This window comes from Naegleria lovaniensis (assembly GCF_003324165.1).
Source record: "Naegleria lovaniensis strain ATCC 30569 chromosome Unknown tig023, whole genome shotgun sequence".
In the NCBI taxonomy this organism is placed as follows: domain Eukaryota; phylum Heterolobosea; class Eutetramitea; order Acrasida; family Naegleriidae; genus Naegleria; species Naegleria lovaniensis.
Genome location: NW_025407845.1, coordinates 435,819 through 455,256, shown reverse-complemented (window position 1 = coordinate 455,256; position 19,438 = coordinate 435,819). Strand labels below are relative to the sequence as shown.

The window sequence follows — 19,438 nt, the reverse complement described above, 5'->3', positions numbered from 1 at the left end:
TCAAGATGATACAATTAAAACAACACAAATTATTTGAATACACATTCCTAACTCCTAGGTGTGGACATTGCAGTCATTCAATTAAAATTCACATCGTTAATAATATCATCAAGGCTTTCGGAATGCCGTTTATTTAGAAATAATTTAACAAGTTGTTTGATGATTCGAAAATAATTTAAATGTTGTGTTTACCAAAGAACAAAGGTGTTCAACTCCAAACTTCTTTTAGATAACGACCTGTTTCTTGCCATTCCGAAACCACGTGTTTCGCTTGCTCAGGCGTATAGTTGCATTCCTCTTCAATGATTTGATGAAGTACTCGATTCACTTGTGGGGCCATACCCTGCGCATCTCCACACACGTACAACACTCCTTTCTTCATTGTCATCATTTCTACGATATTGGCAGCATATTCCCGGAGGTAATCCTGTATGTAAGAGCCTCCATACCAGATACCTCCTCCCGAATCGGCCTCTCTACTGCTTGCCACTAACAAGTTCAAATTAACAAAGCTATTCGTTTCGAAATCTCTCAAATCTTCTCGATATAAAAAGTCAGATTTCATACTTCTGCATCCAAAGAAGAGCCAATTAATCCCATCTGACTGTTTCTTGTCTAGCATGCATTCACGATGTTGCAAAAAACCACGGAAAGGAACCACACCTGTTCCAGGACCAATCATGATGATGGGTGTATTCAAATTTTCAGGAAGTCTAAAGTTGGGTGAAGGTTTAACGAATACTGGAATTTTAACTTGCTCTTCGCTGGACCAAAACTTTTTCGCCTTATTTTGCAACCACGAGGTACAAGAGCCATGACGAATGGTGTGATATGGAGGAGGTGTTTCGAATTTGATAATACTAAATGCAATGTGGGCCTCATCAGGGTGCTTAATTGGAGAGGATGAAATGGAATAGTATCGAGGAAGAAGAGGAGGTAATTCTTGAAGAAGATGGCTTAATGAAGGTTTGCATGAAGGATACCATGAAAGAATATCAAATAAATTTGCCCTTTGCTTAACAATTTGGGTGTTATAGAGAGCAGTGTCGAAAGTGAGTTTGAGGATGGCATTCTTCTCACTGAAATTTGAACAATATTTGGCTAACACTTGAAGCATGGGAACCGTTACGGGTGACATGATATCCACACGCTTAGTTAGAATAGTTCTGACATTGACAATTTCATTTTCTAATGATGAAATATGTTTTGGGAAAATGCAACGTTTGGAATCATCTGTACATTTGACGCTGATTGGGTCAGTGTCAGAAATTGGTTGATCATTTGGAGATAATTTGAAAGATCCTCTTTCCTTAAGCTTTTCAATTAGCAAGTCAACATGCTCCTGATCATTTTCACAAAATATTCCCAACGCGTCCCCAGGTTCATACTTAAATGAAGCTTCTTGACTCATTGGAGCATTAGCCATATCTAGCTCCAAATGTAAAACTTGTTTTGATGACTCAGTAGTCGTCAAATATCGAGCTCCTCGAATGGAAGAGAAAAAAATGGTTGGAGTTTGAGCAACGGTTGAAGTAGGTACATGCTCATCACTTTCGTAGATTAAATTGTCTTCACTGCTGTCACAATGAGATCCAAATAGCTCTTCCAATCTCAAACTATAATAATTCAAATCATCTGATTGAGCGTTGTCACTCATTTTGTCAGCTCTAACAATAGTCAAATACTCTGTAGCGAAGAATGAGAAGCTGCAATGAGAGTTGAGAGAGCCTCAAGTTGATCTTTTCCTCCTGAAGAGAGTTTTCTTGGTATTGGGAATGAATCCGTTGGTTCAGTATTGCCATTGAATGACGAAGAAGTAATTGAGGATTGACCTGTAAGGGACGATGAAGATACATTCGTTGTGGACGTGACAGCTCTGGGTGGTGTATTTGGAGGAGACAGAGAGCGTTACCAGCTCCATGAGGTGAACGAGCAGTGTCCACACTGTCAGTAATGCTAGCTTTACTTTCTGTTTCCACATGCTCAGTTGAGTAAATCTTTCTTAATGATTGAAGAACTTGGGCGATATAGGGCTCAACTGAAACTTCCAATCCAACGACCTCATCAGCCTCTGCTCTACTGCCAATTCTTTCAGCACCCAATTCTAGAAGCCTCTTATCAATATTTCTGGCCGCATTACAAAATAAATCATAATTACTGTCTCCAAGCCCGAGAATGGAATAAGAAAGGTTTTCGAAAAATTGTGCAGGAGTTGACTTGAGCTTGATGAATCGGTAAAAACTATCAGCATTTTGAGGAACATCTCCATTTCCAGTGGTTGAGCAAATAATGATCATGTTTACCTTGCTGTCCAAAATATGTGGAGATGTGTTATCTGTTGCCGTTGGTTGTTTAATGGTTTTGGCTCTATCTCTAAGCTTGTAGATGGTTGCAAACTCATTCAGAGTCTGAAGTTGAGTATCTTTGCAAAATTGAAGCTCGGAGCAAGCCTTGTAGATACGTGTAGCAATGGCTTTAGAATTTCCAGTCTCCGAGCCATAGCAAATGATGAGTGGAGTGGTAGACATTGATGATGAAAAAGTAAAACAACAATGTGTTGGCTTTTTTAAATTATTTAAATTTTCGGAATAAAGATAACAAATCCCGTTACCACAAATCAAAGTTTCCAAACAATCCACAATCAATAGATAACTGATTGAACGTATCAAAAAGCTTAATGATAAATCTGATGACGAGTGTTTTGATGAAAAGAGTTTCAAAATTTGATCTTGTGATTCGGATTTTTTTAGAACAATTCGTTGAATTCAAACAGATTAACGAGTTGACTGAATTCATTGCTAAGGAGTCCGTTCCAAGATTCATGGCCTCGGGAGAATTATCAATCCACCATTGTTGCGATCCTTGTTATTGACGGAAATATAAGGGTCTTAATGTCTCATTGAAATGTTTATTTCTCTCCATGACATGTGTTTCAAACTGTCTTAATACAACTTCTGGAATGTCATCCATTAAGACTTGACCGTTGGATAATAGAATCATTTTGTCATAGTCTTTCACAGTTGCAATTCGATGAGCAATGGTTATGATTGTACAATTTTCAAATAATGGTCCACGTAGAGTCTTTTGGATTTGAACATCTGTGTAATTATCAATGTTACTTGTGGCTTCATCCATTAGAATTATTTTGCTCTTTTTTAGGATGCATCTTGCCAGGCATATCAGTTGTTTTTCTCCTTGCGAAAAGTTGTTGGCATCATCGAGTATTTTGTAATCGAGAATATTATCGAACTTGGAAGATTCATTCAATATTTTGTGATGTAACACTTCAGTAAGACCAACTTTGTCCAATACTTGTATAATTTCAGAATCACTTAGTGAAGAATTGAAATCAAGATTTTCCCTTAAAGTTCCAAGAAAGAGGGTTGGTTGTTGAGGAATGTATGATAAACATTTTCGAAGGGTAGTAAGAGGAATTTCTCGAATGTCTATTCCATCCAAATAAATACCGCTAGAATTTTGTAGATCTTTTTCAATTTCTTGGAATCTTAATAAGCAATTGAATATTGAACTCTTTCCAGATGCCGTTTTACCAATGATGGCACACTTTTGACCTGGCTTGATTCCAAAAGAGATGCTATCCAAAGCCAGAGCGTTTTCTTTTCGATACCGCATTGACACATTGTGAAAGACTATACTTCCTTCGGTCTGGAATTCTTTGAAAGCCAGATTTGGGTATGAGTAGTTTTCTTCCTCGATAGTGTTTGTGAAGTGCTGTACTTTTTCAACACATGCCAATGAATTTGTAGCCTTGGTGTAAGTGGTTATGAGACGTGATGAACTTATGATAAGAGAACTCAATCTTCTATAGAATAAGGAAATAGCAATGTGGAGGCTTACATGAGTCGCCATGTTTGAGGTTGGTTGAGCCACGCGTTCTAAAGAAGGATGGTTTGCTGCTGCATGGTTGACACAAAAAAAGCACCAAGTAAGCATAATGATTTGGCAAATTCTCGAAAAAAGGTATTTCTCCAAAAGAACCACATCCACAACAATTCCAAACAATATTCTAAAGAGGTTTTAGGTTTCTTTTTTTCACGAATTTCCTCAATCAAAAAATCAAATTTATCATGCCCAAATGCTCGTATGGTATCTAATCCATCTAAAATTTCGTTCGCAATGGTCATGGTTGGGTCATGTGTTTCTTGTTGAAGATCTCTAATGTACTCTGACACACTTGTATGAATGTTTCTGTAATAATTGGTAATCGGTATGAGTATTACAAGTAGAAACGCTGATTGTGGGAATGCGTATAACACCATCACAATTCCTATTAACCCATCCCAAGCTGTCGATATGAGGTCATAAAATTTCCAGCTAATATCATTTCTGATTTCATCAATATATCTGAAATATTGCAGTATATGACCACTAGGCATATCTTCGTACAGAGATAATTTTGCTTCAGCTAATTTTTTCAAAAGAGTTTCTTGGCAAATACCAGCAAGGATATACAGAAAGTTGCCAATCAAGATCTTGTTAACACACTTAGCAATCATTATCAGTATTCCATGAATATTGTAGATGCTCGTGTAGAAGGCCAAGGAGTGGTTATGAAAGTTTTCGTCACTTGTCCATTCGGATAGAAATACGTCTGAAGATACCACCATTGTGTATTCAAGTGCTCCCAAGCACAAAATAGCAAATATGAATGATCCACTCTTTAGAGAGCCTAATGAGAAAAGGAACTCAATTACCAACATCAGTTTGGAGTTTACAGGCTTTGGTTGTTTTTTAGCTGTGTTAGCAATGGCGTCCATAATCCCATTATTTTCTTTGTTTTGAGAGGTGGTTGTATTTGGCTCATTTGGGTTGTTTTTCACAAAGCCGTTCTCATATACATCATTAATAGTTGCCGTAGACGATATTAAATCTGAAAAAGGGGTCGACTGATTTGGAAGAAGATTGTTAAGCTTTTTGCAAAGATGGTCGAAATGGTCTTGCTCCACAATTTGTCCCTTATCCATGACAATTACTGAATCCATATGTTGAAGAAATTGTAATTGATGAGATGACAGAATTACTGTCTTGTTTTTCAGCATTGGTTCTTCTCCTGTGAATAGTGCGTTTAAAATTCTATAGGTTGTATGAATGTCAAGAGCTGAGAAAATATCATCAAAAAGGTACAAGTCAGAATTGTGGTATAATGCTCTTGCCAATGCAAGACGAGTTTTCTGCCCTCCACTAAGGTTAATTCCACGTTGCCCTATCACTTGCAGAACACCATTTTTCATTTGTGCAACGTCGTTTTTTAAATCTGAAGCACAGAGAACCATTTCAAGCCGTTTCTCGTCCACCACTGTGGAGCCAAAGAGTATGTTATCGCGAATGGTAGCACTTCTCACCATGGGTTTTGTGAAACATAAGAAATGGATAAATTTGGAGTTGTTTTGATTGTTCCTTCTACCAAATGACATTCATTAAGTATTGTTTGGATGAGCGTGGTTTTACCACTTCCAATTTTACCAATTAGAGCATAATGCTTGCCTCTTTCAAATTCCAGGGTTACGTTCTTTAAGACCGACTCACCCCGTTGTGAAAAAGACCATGTAGCATGTACATTTTTCATTTCAATAATTGTGTTTGAATTTTCATCTAAATAATTAGTATGGAATGAGTATTTTGGACTGTTCAAAATTTGACCGATTCTGACGATGGACAGTCTTTTGGAAAATAACGCCTGAATATCTGAAGATAGATTATAGAGTGGCCATTTGAGACTGTCAACTAACTCAATCACGCAAAGCGCAGAACTAAGCTTCAATGAGTTTCCATCCATGTAACAAAACACAAAAAATGTAATTGATGAAAATAGAGCTGTTTGGGTATAGTGTATAGAATTGATAAGAAAATTATATCCAATTTCAATAGTTCTGATTTTTCCAATACTGTCTTGAATATCTTTGATCTTGTTGTTAAAAAATATTTCTAAAGTATAAACCTTAATTAGTTTGATAGATAGTAAAAATTGTGTGATAAAACTGGACTTATTTTCTGTAAGACCAATCTCTTCTTTTTGTTTCGCTTCCCTTTTCTTCATAAAGTGGTGGTATATTGGAGTGCTGAGGGCAAGAAACGCTACTCCAGAACAAGAAGCCTTAACCCCAATAATATTGGCCATTGTGACAAAGTTGAGTATTACATATGCAATATGGGCATGAAAATCTTGTAGATCATACTTTGCATTTGCTACCGTACTAATGTCAGAATCAAGTATGGTGGACACTTTTCCAAAATTCGTTTTCTGCTTTTGAATAAATGATATCTTTGAGATGGCTTTTAAAAACTCTTCTCGCATACATTCAACATTATGTTTTCTATCTTTAAATCGCATAAAGTCTAAATAATGAAATGAAGCTGAGCTTGCAATTTTAACGATAAAGTTCAGGACATATAAAAGAAACTCCAGTATATCAATGAAGTTTGTGAACTTGATTCATTGTTGGTGTCATGATGGTCATCCATGCGCTCGAATATTTGCATCAAATGTTTCATAACAACCACCGACAACGTATCACAAGCCATTGAACAAAGCCACAGAAAAGACAACCACAGCACTTCCCACCCAAAGAGTTTGTGGAGAATGATGGCTGCTTTTGTTAGACTCATCTCTTTGAAATTATTATTAATAAATTCATCATCACGAGTATTATCAATGTGATCGTATCTGTCTGCTGTTTCTTGCTGTATATACTCAAACTGTTTTTTACATTTTCTTTTCTTCTCTTCGGAAGGATCTCCTAGTGAAAACAAAGGGTTCAATGATGGATTAAATTTTGAAGAATCGGTCGAGGGTGATGGTTGCTTGGCATTATTTTTTTGTAATTTCGAGTCGACTATGGTTCTCAAAGGCTGAACCAAATCGTCGTACACCCAAGAGAAGAATATTCGATCAAACAAAGATCTACAAATAAATGCTGTTGTGGGCATTTGTGCTCTTTTTTTGATTTGTCATCATACTTGTCGAGTGTTTTATTGGAAAATTGCATTAAAATGAAGTTGATGAAATTCAATGAGTGTTACTGTTTGGGCTTTTTGGAATTATCTTTGAATTGGCATAAACAATCTGAACTCGTTCGGTAAATCACTCTCAGAATATAAACGATCTGAAAAGTAAATTCTTCGTATTCTGCAATTGGCATGAATTTGTACTCGACACGTCTCAATATAATTCGTTCCATAAGCACGTCTTGTAAAATCGGCAAGATTAAATTGAATTTGATTCCATCCATCATCCAGTCGCATTGGCATGGTACAAAGGAACGGTTTCACTCGGGTTGTACTTTGGCAAGTGGATGCTCGGAATCGTCGTTTCATGTTTTTATCGTCCAATACTTGGACCTCAAATGAAAAGAATTTCTTTAACTGTTTTCCATTGAAATGAGAATTGATTCTTACGTAAGAAATCCAAAGTGTCAAGTTCTTACTTACATTCTTAATTACCATAACAAGGAAAGGTAATTTTATACCTAATGTGTTTTTAGGATTAGCAGGACAGTTAATAAATGTAGTGCTGATATTAATTCCCACAATTTCCAGAACAGAGCTTTGAATGTCTTGATCTGTAATTCTCTTAATGTGACCATTCTTTACTTGTTTTTCCCACAACTGTAACGGTTTACTCCTTAACAAATTGAAAAACACATGATCATGCATCCATTCCAATGACACTGTTTCATGAGAGATCTCATCAACACTTACCCAATGGCATAGAAAATTGATAAGAATCCACTTTGAAAAGTATTTCTAAACATTTTTTTTGAATGATTTACTAATCACTGTGTCAGCAACCGACAAGTTCAAATAGTTTCTCTCCTCTACCGGTTTCTGTAAATAATAATTCGAGAGAGTTGTCTGGCAGCCAACATTACGAATTGACCATTTGACGGGTGCTGTAATTTTTACTGCCTTGTAGATTTTGAAGAGATAGATAGCCCGAAATAGGATGCAACCACATCACCCACTAAATGGCCATGGCTTTCAAAGGACATCAGGATAAACAGTGGATCGAACAGTTCTGCTTCTTGTCGTTATGAGAGAGTCATCGTTAACCTTATTCAGTCATGTTTCAATATAGCAAACTGCTATTTGTTTCTTCAGCTATTACAAATTCACCATTTGCCAAGCACTCGTGTGTTCCTTTCAGCTCTGAAAAGTTGTCATTTGCCAAGCACTCGTGTGTCATGCATTGAATCTGATGTCATTTACATCACTAATTAAACGGTTTAAAAACTAACTCATACGAGCTTGAAGTGATGGAGAAGGTTATTGGAAAACAAGTTAAGCCAATTTCCAACCATCCTCTTCACGATGGATCTTGTTGCATGTTTCAACAACTTCTGGTGACCACGTACTAACAAAAAACCCCGAGCCATAAATTTGTTCGATTTCCACAACAAAAAATGACGATCACAAGAGTTTTAATAACATTTTTCGCTCCGTCTGTTGACTCATATTAGGCTTACAATCAGTGGCTGATCATTGTGTTTTTGTTTTGATGAGTATGTATTGGTGAGAATATTGACAAGGACGGTCGTAAAGATTCAAAACGGACAAATATTTGCCAGCAGGTCTTGATACCGTCTTTGCGATGAGGTCGACACGAACTGGTTGGAGCTGTTGGTCGAAGAGTATTGCTTGTTTGCAATACTAATTCGTGAGCCTACATTGTTGATGTAACATCAGGCCGTAACATAATTAGAGCAATCGAGTTACAATGGATAATTGGTGATAGTATTTGCTTTCGTGTTCGTGAATGGCGAAACAGGAGAGCTATTGTATGGGACAGATTTTCCATCCACTTGAGTGTGTTTCGATGGTATACTACTAAATACCTATCAACAAGCTTGCCAATCAACATTTTAGCTGTGCCCTTTTCGGCTCGTGAATGGGGCGTGAATGAAAATTGCAATTCACGATTTTTAAGTCCAAAGATGAATTTGGAAGCACGATTTCGTTTCCACGAAAAGACAAGCAACATTAGGATTGCCTGTTTGGTGAAATCCAACACGAAAAAAAACCATCACGCTCACTAGCTCAAATATAATTACCATGTCTCAATTCTTGGATGAGATATTGAATGGTCATTCACAATCTCTGATGAGAATCATCCACTCCATTTCATCGAAGCGTGTTCTCCCACAGACCAAGGTATGTCAATTCTCGAACAAAGCTTGTCCCTTACAGCTGAAGCAATACCATCACCACACATGTGTTTGATACATAAAGAAGAAGATGACAAGCCCAGTCTCTTGCATCAAGAAGAGGCTTATCATAACATAATTCATGTACAACAACAACACATTGCAAATAATAACTCACAAGAGATGTTTACATGTGTCAATCAACAACATAGCACCACCATTAATGATGCATTACAAAAGGGTCTCCAGATTCACCGAGATGCAACAAATACTCATACCATGAATGGATGTGATATCAAACTGCTGAAAATCGTCGAGAGCTTGATCATGTATTTGCATGCAGAGAAATCCAATTTTCAATTCATAGCTCATGAGAACGGTGGTGATTATCAACAACAACAACAACAATTAATGAGCACTCCTTATGCTTTGATTCAACAATGGTCGACAGGTACCAACATGAACATGCATGATCCACACCTCTCTGCTTTGTTGACAACACCTTCCATACTGCAACATGTTACGGATTATCCAAAGTACGACATGTCAGCGCAGAGACCTGTCAATGTTGTGCATTCCCTACATGCTGCGAGTCTTGCTGTGCTAACCGCAAACATGCCTCCTTCGGTACGCACGACAGATTTGACTCCAAGCGCAGTAACTCCAGAATTGTCTTTTGGATCTTCCGTGACGGCAAGCTCGGCTAATATTTCGAAATCGCCCTCGCCGTCTCCACCACCAACATGCAGCACCACAACACCATGCTCTGCATCTACTGCTAACAAACGAAAGAACAGTCCCAACAATTTTGATACACCAACATGTTCTATCCCACACCAAGCGTGCCAATTGTCTCATATTACGAAAAAGAAAAAAGTGAAGCCACTTGAATTCAAACAACACAAATTGGAACCAAAACAAGAGGGAAACAAGAGGTCGGAAAATTGTGACACCACTCAAATTCATGCATCATCATCTCTTTCAAGAAGCACAAAATATTTATCTCTAGAGTCACATCAAGATATTCCAGATGATGTCATTTACGATCAACCATCGCTGGGTTTAGTACTCAAGTTATCCATTCCTCAAGAAAATAACCATATTAGATTTCAAGTGAAAACCGACGTATTGTGCATGAGCGAACAAAACTTGGTTGACAAATCAAGCTCTCATGCGAATACTTCATGCCGTCAACAGGTTGTAAAGTTACAAAAACAGATACACACTGCAACAATTTTGAGAGAGCAATGGAATAGAAACACCTATTACTTTTTGAAGATACCTTATTTGAAACTTGGACTCTCCACTAACAAGGAGAGAGGCAAGCTAAAACTAAGATTCACATATTTTTCAACTTCCATTTCAGACAAATATGGCGATGATAATTGCCAAATTATCTCACAAATCGAAACCAACGAATTTACTACCCTGAGCTCAAAAGCAGCAAGTAAGAGAGTGCAGAAGAAGTTATGACGTTCAAGACATACATGCATCAATATCAGTTGAAATCAAAACAATACCATACAAGAGAATATATTGTATTTATTAATGTGAGTTTGCATGCGTTGAATGAAGAGAGAATGGAGAGACCTAGCTCTGGTGCATGCATCACATGCATGTAATGGCATAACATAATGACATGTGTCAATGCCAGTAATAGAACTTTCAAAAAGGAGAAGGAAACAATATCACTAGGATATCGTTATAATTTGACTTCACTCAATCTTTATATTCACATTTTGATGTTTTCACATGAATCGTGAAACGTGAATACAAGATTACTAAAAATAGTATTCATCCAACAAGCAAAATTTCGTGCAAAAAAAAATACCCACACACTACTGCTTGTGCCGCACGAGTGACATGGAATCCAATGCTCCTTCCACTCAAGAAGACGACGAAGAAGAACATCTTTCACAACACCATGCTACAACAACAACAACCATAGATAATCAAGATTCTTGGAGTGAAATTTTAGAGCTTTTCCAATATGAAAGCGAAGAATCCAATAGCAACACCACATGCACCGAACATGTCATGTCGTCCACAACATGTACGACAACGACATCAACAACACCACTCTCATACGAATCGTCATCACTATCCACTCCATTATTTCTTCCATATTTGGCTCAGAACTTGGCCATTTCGTTGTACAACTTTCTCATTGAAAATTATCATCCATTGAAAATGATGATACTCTCCCTGTTCAGAACAACTCCTTCTAACTCGACAGACATGTCTCACGATTCGAATGTATCTTCCCAAAACTGTCCCAACAACAACAGTTCCGTAGAGGAGGACAGTGAAGAAGAAGTCACTTCACAACAACAATCACACATGTCATTACCTCAACATGCAAAACGTTCTTCATTCAAAATGACCATCTATCAACATCCAGAAGAGCAAAAAACTAGTTCCATACGTTTGACAACCACACAACAAGTGAATGCTTCAGCAGTTGGTTCAGATGTTTTTCCTCCAAGATCCTCAAACTATTTGCATGTCATTTCTCCAGATATTCCAGATGGAATATGTTATGACAGAAAATGCTTGGATCTACAAGTTCGATTAAAATTACCTCAACAAGTTGTTGGAACTACAGATACATTGCTTCTCAAAGTAGATCTTTATTCAAGAAAAAGCGATCAACTTGAGTTTAAACGGCTAGAAACACTGGTAACACACAAGATTGTGAGAGCTCAATTTTCAATGCTAAACGACGAATGCAAACTCGTTTTAGAACGACTTAAAATTGGATATTCGAGCAGATTTTATGGAACGTTTAAATTAGTATATTCATTTATTTGCAAAAGAAACACTAGTGGTGAAGTACAAGTGATTTCACAGGTGGAATCCAACACCTTCACAACATTAAGCGCAAAAACCATTAAGGCTCTTCCAAAGCCATGACTGCTGTGGTTGAAATGTTAGTGGTTTTAATATGTTCTGTCTTTACATACAACAGTCAATATCATTAATTTTTCAACGTCTACCAACTGAATACTTCTCCAATATTGTATAAATTAATATTCTCTCACGATATACTGGCTTTTATTTACATTTTACAAGTCTATGGAGGGTGCAAACAACTGTGAGTCAGATTCATCCATTTGTTGGAGAGACTCTTCTAATTGCTCCTTCAGAAGAGTCTCAACAACAAATTTCAAAGTGGATGGATAGTAGTTTTCTGTTTCCAAGTTGGGAAGTACATCTAAGCTCCACATGCCGATCAACACTTGATAAATACGGAGCACAGAAAATTTGTGAGTAGTGATAGTATGCACAAACTTTTCAATCTTGTTTTCTAATTCATAGTCTCCAAACGTATAATAATGCAGCGAGCATTGTGATATAGACGCAGCTAAATATTGAATGAGGAATTTAAGTTCTTTGTCACTGTGTTGAAATGTGAGTGGTCCATCATATACAACATGAAATGCCATGACTTACCAATTGAATGCTCCACTGTACAAATTGAATGAATTATTTAGTCACCAATTAAGAGCGTTCCATAGCTTCAATGAAAATACTTACCATCCCCAATTTCTGCGTTCCAAGTGTGAAATTGTCATTGGTTTAAGAAGCAATAAACTTACCCAGTTGAAATCTTTGTATGAATATTCACATTCAGTCTGTTAGGTGTCACACTGAATGCAGCATATGCCTTAACAATTTCTCGATCAATATGCTCAGATCGCCACTGATTCACCTTGTCGTGGTGAGTATAATACAATGAATCAAATGCAACAATTTGAGAAGTAAACTGACGATTTCCAAATCCATCCACAATGTAATTCTTATCCACATAATCACCTTTAAATTTCAAACTAGATCCATAACCATCATGCTCAGAAAATTGTTCCGTTCCCAAAATGTAAAGTACTTCATTATCATCTAATTTCTCAACAAATAAACGAGTGACAATAGCTTCAGGAGAAAGACAAAATCTAATTTCTTCTTGAACTGCTCCACCTCGAAGAACACCTCCTCCAATGTAGCAATTTGCAAAATCTGCATGAAGTGCATTTTCACATTGTTCAAGAGATCCTTCTGTGTGAACACTCATATCTGATAAAGGCATGAATGAATCAAGACGTATTTGATCTTTCACTCGACGTGCATCTACACACTTTCGAATAACAGTCATAGATCCATGACTTGCAATTTCATTGTAATTTCGCGCAGAAATTCTCTCAAAATAGTGAATAATCATTAAAAGTTTGGCAATTGAGGAAGGTCGTGAATCCTTAAACAATGTGTCAAAATTAATGGATGGCATTTGAACTGATGCTTCACGAGTATCTGCAAGTCTTGGCCAAGTTAAGAAAAATGCATTGGCTAGTATACATGCACATTCTAATTTGTTAAATGTCATCACTTTGGACTTGGGTCTTGCCAAAACTGGAATTCTATTCAAAGTTCCCATCACGGGTAACAATCCTTCGTTTGAAATAATGGTCGAATGAACTTGACCATACAGTTGATATGCATCAGGTCCCAAGATGTTTGGAGATTGTTTCACCAAATCCATCATGAATGGAAGTGTAGTTTCAAAGAATTGATCTCTTTGTTTCCATTCCTCTCCAAAAATCTTTCCTTCCAATAATAGAGTCAAACTAGTTTGAGATTGAACCGGAGTAAAAGGTGTCATTCCAACCGCTTCACAGACTGCTTTTTGAATGTTGATCAATACTTGATTCAATTGAGAGGAATTTTGAATCGGATCAGAAAGAGCTTGTTCAATGAGAGGCCAATAGGACAAGGTAAATGGAAAGGAAATGGTTCTTGAGAAGTAGAGATCAGAACGCTGAATGTTGGGTTGATTCATGGTCAAATCACGTTGTTGTTGTTGTTGATTTTGATGGCGAGCTAGATGACTGGAATCACGTTGAGAAATCTTGTTGTTGTGTTTGGAACGGAAGGGATTCTTTGCAGGCATTTTTTTTGTATTTTGTGAAATTGATGAATTGAATTCTTTCGTCCTTGGTTAACGTTTAAAAAAAGATTACAATAAAAAAATATTGAAAATGACTGAAACACAAAGCCTTCGTTTTGGATTTTTATCCACAGCGGCGATCGGAAAGAAAGTAGCCAAGGCCATTCAGGAATCTCCATTTGCTAGTAATTATGGTGTTGCTTCAAGAGAGATGAGCCGAGCTGAGAAATTTGCTAAAGAGAATGGATTTGAAAAGGCTTTTGCAACCTATGATGAATTATTGGCTTGTTCCGAAGTAGATGCTGTTTATATTCCATTGCCAACATCAATGAAGGAAGAATGGGCGATTAAAGCAGCAAAGGCTGGCAAGCATGTCTTGTAAGTATTTTTTGTGTAGAGTTTAAAACACGAATATGATTCGGTATTGGTTTTGAAATTAATGATCAATTGATGATTTTAGATGTGACAAGCCTTTTGCCTCTGCCGAATCAGTGAGAAATATGATCAAGGCTTGTGAAGAGAATGGAGTGTTTTTCATGGACAATACTGTATGTTTGTTGTTGAAACAATTATTTCTAAAGCATAATACTATTATGGAATACGAATCTTCCGTTTTGAAATTTTAAATGGTAATGCTATGGATCAAATAGATGTGGGTCCATAACAAGCGTACTCATCATTTGAAGCACTTGTTTGCAACTGATGAAAGGTTCAACAAATTAGTTCGTGTGAACAATTCTTTTGCTAATTATTTCATGGACAATCTCAACGATATTCGATTGGATATTACTTTGGAGCCATATGGATGTCTTGGCGATTTGGGTTGGTATTGTGTTCGTAATATTTTGTGGGCTTTCAACTATGAGTTACCCACAAAGGTGGTTGCATTTTCCAAAAGACATGATCATGAGTTGTCCAATAAGAGAGCTATTATCAATTTTGATGGAATTTTGCAATTTTCAAATGGTAGAGTTGCCACTTTCAATTGTAGCTTTGAAGAGGCACAGAGACAAACAAGTGAAATTGTGTTCCCTCGTTTTAGAATTCTTGTGGATGACTTTGTGTTGACATGGGACAATGAAGAAATTTATTTCCCACGAAGCACCTATGATAAGCATGGAAAATTCCAAATTCATTCACAACATGGGCGATATGAAACTGTTGTTTGTGAAGAATCGACCCAACATGTCGAATTATTTGAATCATTCTTTAAAGGAGCAAAAAATCCAAAGGAGCATCTTCATTGGGATCAGAGACAGAAAAAACAATGATTGTGTTGGATGCATTATTTAATTCTTCTGAAAACAATGGATGTGCAGTGACTTTGTAAGTCCTGCAATACAATAGACTATTCAAATAACCGTCATGTGTGCATTAGTTTTTGTCAATAAATAATTCAGCTTTATAATTTTGATCGTTCTTTATGTGCACAACAATGCTTTGACAGTTTGTCCAAATAGAATATGGCTGGTCTAGTGCATAAATGGACGAGTGAGCAACTTTTGTCGAAACACTTTGTTCTCCATGGATTTGAATTCTGATGCAGTTGTATCGTTCCTAACCCTTAACTTGATTCCTTGCTTGCCTACCTTATTATTGGATGAATTAGCAGCAAATCTTTTATGTTTCAGCTTTGAATTCACTCGATCCAAGTTAGTGTCGGTTTCTTGCATTACTCCTTCTTTCCCATCAGCAAAACCAATTTTGTTAAGAAGTCCCACACATCGAGGAGTAGATTCTAAATGTCCAGAAGTATTAATAACCTCTACAGTCAATGTGACTCTAATATCCTTTCCTCCCTCAGGAATCCAAACACATTGATCACCAATGTTAGGACATACTTGATGGAATTTGGTACTAGCAGCACTCACATTGTTCTTACTCGCTCTCTTTGCAATAGTGACTGCGTCTCCATTTAACGTTCCTGTAAATCTATAATTCGAAACTTCATTCCATCCGAATAATAAAACCAACAATTCATGCAGGTTTTTAAACAAGATGGTCGCAGAGATGACAAATTCTCTGTAAATTTCTTTCTTAGATCCCTGAACAACTGCTTTCACTTGATATAAAACTCGGAAAGCCTGTCGTGGATTTTCTAGGAGAGAATCTAGATCCTCTTGAGTAGCAGGACGGCCCATATGATCATAAATTCCAGTGGTTGGAGCGGTTGTTGTTGTTGCTGTTGTTGTGGATGCTCGTGAAGTTATACTTGATGATGATGAGGCTGTGGTTGCATTGTTATTGCTGCTACTTGCACGAGAAGAAGTCATTTGGGCCATAAAACGATTAAATTCGTCCTCTCCGTCATGATAATAAGTTTGTTGTTTGATTTTCTTGTTCGGTAATTCGGTTGTTACTCTTGTGATATGAAAAACATCATCGTCGTCATCATCATCATCGTAATGATCTTCATCCTCTTCCTCACGTTCCAAAAGTCTCTTCATTTGACGTTGTCGTTTTCTTTCAATTTCTCTTGCCAATTCTTCAAGGAGTGCATTGTCTTCTGCGCTCAATGAGGACGAAGACTTGGTGCTAGGTCGAGCGCTTTTGCTGTTGGTTCGCTTCATGTTGGTAATTTTTTGTGAAACTGCAACAAAGAATGTGAAATAACGAAACTGTAAACACAACATTCATTTGAGATTATTTGGAACTAGTACTGTGTGGATTCTTCTTTGGTTCATCGTCCATCACGATATGATTACGACTTGTTCTCAAACTATTGGCAATCTTGTCATAAATTTTGAGATCTTTTTCCGAGACAGATGGGTGAACCTTTCGTAAGGCAACTTTAAAGTGTTCTCTTGTGACAATGAGATTATCCGTATTGTTCTGAATACTTTCTTTCAAGCAACAGGTGGCAGCTTCCCTTACCAGCGCTGATAAATCAGCTCCTGAAAAATTTTCACATAATTTTGCAATTTCGTCAAGATTCACATTAGGTGACATGGGTGTTTTTCTAGCAATGGTTTGCAACACTTGAATTCGTTCTTTTTCATTTGGAAGCTTAACATAGAGTAACTTGTCTAAACGACCAGGACGTAACATGGCTGGATCAATCATATCAGGTCTATTGGTAGCTGCAATCACAAAAACATTTCCCCTCGATTCGAGACCATCCATTTCAGTGAGTAGCTGATTGACCACACGCTCTGAGCTTTGTGAACTCGATTCATTGTCTCTCTTTGGACACAATGCATCCATTTCATCAAAGAAAATAACACAAGGAGATGAAGCGGCAGCTCTGCTGAACACTTGTCGAACTGCTCTCTCAGATTCACCCACATATTTGTTCAATAACTCTGGGCCCTTAATAGAAATAAAGTTTGCACCGCTGTCATTAGAAATGGCCTTTGCAAGAAGAGTTTTACCACAACCAGGAGGACCATAAAGCAACACACCGGCTGGGACATCCAAACCAACTTTCTTGTACTTTTCAGGTCGCTTAATTGGTTCCATAATAGTGAGTCGCAATTCATCACGAACCTCTTCTAAAGCTCCAATATCATCCCATGTGACATTTGGCACTGTGGCAAAACCTTCACGCTTGGCACTTGGTTGAACTCTCTTAATGGCTTTTTCAAAATCTTCAAAAGTAATACTGAGACTTGCCAATTGCTCTTCACTGAGAGGTTCTTTCATGTTTCGAAGGGTCTCACTAATAATACTTCTTCGTTTGACTTCTTCTTCTGGTGTTAATGTTTTCGGAGTAGCTTCCTTCGTTTCATTACCAAAAACAATGTTGCCGAAAATTCTGTGAATGGCGACAACTGCTGATTCGTTAACAAGAGCCTTCAGGTCGGCGCCCACATAACCTGGAGTGTTGTGTGCAATGTTTTGGAAATCAAATACTTCATGTCCACCTTCTAATTTGAGCTTTCGTGTTAAAATTTTTAAAATTTGCATTCTTGCTTTCTCATCTGGAATACCAAGTGAAATTTCTCTGTCAAATCTTCCCGCACGACGTAATGCGTTATCAAGTGAATCTGGTCTGTTTGTTGCTCCAATGACTATCACTGCTTTTCCATTTGTTTTGTCCAGTGTCAAGTCATCCATACATGTCAGCAATTGTGCAACAATACGCTTTTCCATCTCTTTTGAGGCGTTGTCTCTCTTACTCAAAATTGCATCAATTTCATCAATAAAAACTATACTTGGTGCATTGGCAACTGCATCCCTGAATAAATGTCTAATTTTTGCCTCTGATTCACCACTCATACCACTAACAATTTCTGGAGCTGATACTTTCAAAAATGGAATTTGCAATTCACCTGCAATTGCATTAGCAAGCATTGTCTATTCAATGTATTTCCAATAGAATAATGTTGAAAATATTTTCGATTGACATTAACTTTGCACTTACCTTACCACTTCCTGGAGGGCCGTGCAATAAAATACCTCGTGGAGGATCCACTCCCAATGACGTATAAATCTCTGGATGTAAAATTGGATATTCAATTAACTCACGAATGTCTTGTAAAATATTATCAATACCTCCCAAATCACTAAATCTGATATTGGGTGTCTCCACAATAATTTTTGTTCTCTTTTCTTTGTCTGATGGTTGGCCTGAGGAAGGCTTTGTCTTTTTGTTAGGTGGAGCTACGGTAGAATTATTATTGGAATTTGTGGTAGTACCATTAGTCTCTTGATTGGAGTGGTTGGGAGTGGTTGATTTGTTCTCTTGTGTTTGAGGCTCATTGACTTGACTTGTTGATCTTTTTCTCTTCAAAGAATCTTCAGAGCTGGTATTACTCGATGCTTGGGAAGAAGCCTCTCCAGCATGGCTGCTTGAATTTGTAGAGGGCGTTATAGTGGTTTGTTGTTCTTTATACACATTTTGTAGTTGTTGATTCATTGAATTCTTTTCATTCTTGATCATATCCTTCAGCTTGGTAAGATTTTTAACTCTTGTAGCTTCATCTATCATTGCATTTTCATCTTCCGACGATGAAGATGTCATGTCTGAATCATCTCCGAACATCTTTTCTATTGCTCCAGCACAAATATCTTTAAATTCAAGCAACGGAATAGATTTATATTCCTTTTCATAACTCTTTCTCAAGTAGGTAACGACAGGCATCAACTCTTCGGAGCTGTTGTAATTAATTGATGTTTTGTCGTGAGATTCCATATATTCCTCAACTCTATCCACAAGCAACGAAACATCTACTTTTGGGTGAAATTTAGATCCTCCTTTCGGATTTGATGATGCTTTCTTTCCGGATTGTTGTTGTTGCGAAGAAGTTGATAATGTTCCACCATGGTTGGTGAATGGCCTGGAACGATTTTTGTTTTTACCCATTTTTTTTGAACTTGTTTCAACAAATTGAATAAC

At 37.2% G+C, this 19,438-nt stretch overlaps 10 protein-coding genes across 10 annotated transcripts; 3 read left to right on the top strand and 7 right to left on the bottom strand.

The window, feature by feature from the left end:
• Positions 1 to 208: 208 nt before the first annotated feature.
• On the bottom strand, positions 209 to 2,528 carry C9374_005256 (uncharacterized protein; the record flags this gene model as incomplete). The annotated part of the gene is made up of 2 exons (XM_044694986.1): positions 209 to 1,686; positions 1,913 to 2,528. 2 exons carry the CDS (start codon positions 2,526 to 2,528, stop codon positions 209 to 211), a joined length of 2,094 nt encoding a protein of 697 aa, XP_044548355.1.
• Positions 2,529 to 2,865: 337 nt separating this feature from the next.
• C9374_005255 (uncharacterized protein) lies at positions 2,866 to 3,870 on the bottom strand (the record flags this gene model as incomplete). Its single annotated transcript, XM_044694985.1, has 1 exon — positions 2,866 to 3,870. The coding sequence occupies one exon, from the start codon at positions 3,868 to 3,870 to the stop codon at positions 2,866 to 2,868; it is 1,005 nt and encodes a 334-aa protein (XP_044548354.1).
• Positions 3,871 to 3,896: 26 nt separating this feature from the next.
• Positions 3,897 to 6,948, bottom strand: C9374_005254 (uncharacterized protein; the record flags this gene model as incomplete). Its single annotated transcript, XM_044694984.1, has 3 exons — positions 3,897 to 5,317; positions 5,548 to 6,448; positions 6,577 to 6,948. 3 exons carry the CDS (start codon positions 6,946 to 6,948, stop codon positions 3,897 to 3,899), a joined length of 2,694 nt encoding a protein of 897 aa, XP_044548353.1.
• Positions 6,949 to 7,059: 111 nt separating this feature from the next.
• On the bottom strand, positions 7,060 to 7,772 carry C9374_005253 (uncharacterized protein; the record flags this gene model as incomplete). The annotated part of the gene is made up of 3 exons (XM_044694983.1): positions 7,060 to 7,383; positions 7,450 to 7,642; positions 7,720 to 7,772. The coding sequence occupies 3 exons, from the start codon at positions 7,770 to 7,772 to the stop codon at positions 7,060 to 7,062; spliced, it is 570 nt and encodes a 189-aa protein (XP_044548352.1).
• A 1,398-nt stretch (positions 7,773 to 9,170) lies between these two features.
• Positions 9,171 to 10,634, top strand: C9374_005252 (uncharacterized protein; the record flags this gene model as incomplete). Its single annotated transcript, XM_044694982.1, has 1 exon — positions 9,171 to 10,634. One exon carries the CDS (start codon positions 9,171 to 9,173, stop codon positions 10,632 to 10,634), a length of 1,464 nt encoding a protein of 487 aa, XP_044548351.1.
• A 390-nt stretch (positions 10,635 to 11,024) lies between these two features.
• Positions 11,025 to 12,074, top strand: C9374_005251 (uncharacterized protein; the record flags this gene model as incomplete). Its single annotated transcript, XM_044694981.1, has 1 exon — positions 11,025 to 12,074. One exon carries the CDS (start codon positions 11,025 to 11,027, stop codon positions 12,072 to 12,074), a length of 1,050 nt encoding a protein of 349 aa, XP_044548350.1.
• Positions 12,075 to 12,226: 152 nt separating this feature from the next.
• C9374_005250 (uncharacterized protein) lies at positions 12,227 to 14,103 on the bottom strand (the record flags this gene model as incomplete). Its single annotated transcript, XM_044694980.1, has 4 exons — positions 12,227 to 12,560; positions 12,615 to 12,629; positions 12,699 to 12,710; positions 12,761 to 14,103. The coding sequence occupies 4 exons, from the start codon at positions 14,101 to 14,103 to the stop codon at positions 12,227 to 12,229; spliced, it is 1,704 nt and encodes a 567-aa protein (XP_044548349.1).
• An 88-nt stretch (positions 14,104 to 14,191) lies between these two features.
• On the top strand, positions 14,192 to 15,371 carry C9374_005249 (uncharacterized protein; the record flags this gene model as incomplete). Its single annotated transcript, XM_044694978.1, has 3 exons — positions 14,192 to 14,478; positions 14,561 to 14,648; positions 14,751 to 15,371. 3 exons carry the CDS (start codon positions 14,192 to 14,194, stop codon positions 15,369 to 15,371), a joined length of 996 nt encoding a protein of 331 aa, XP_044548348.1.
• A 201-nt stretch (positions 15,372 to 15,572) lies between these two features.
• Positions 15,573 to 16,670, bottom strand: C9374_005248 (uncharacterized protein; the record flags this gene model as incomplete). Its single annotated transcript, XM_044694977.1, has 1 exon — positions 15,573 to 16,670. One exon carries the CDS (start codon positions 16,668 to 16,670, stop codon positions 15,573 to 15,575), a length of 1,098 nt encoding a protein of 365 aa, XP_044548347.1.
• A 73-nt stretch (positions 16,671 to 16,743) lies between these two features.
• C9374_005247 (uncharacterized protein) lies at positions 16,744 to 19,405 on the bottom strand (the record flags this gene model as incomplete). Its single annotated transcript, XM_044694976.1, has 2 exons — positions 16,744 to 18,396; positions 18,464 to 19,405. 2 exons carry the CDS (start codon positions 19,403 to 19,405, stop codon positions 16,744 to 16,746), a joined length of 2,595 nt encoding a protein of 864 aa, XP_044548346.1.
• Between the last annotated feature and the right edge of the window lie 33 nt (positions 19,406 to 19,438).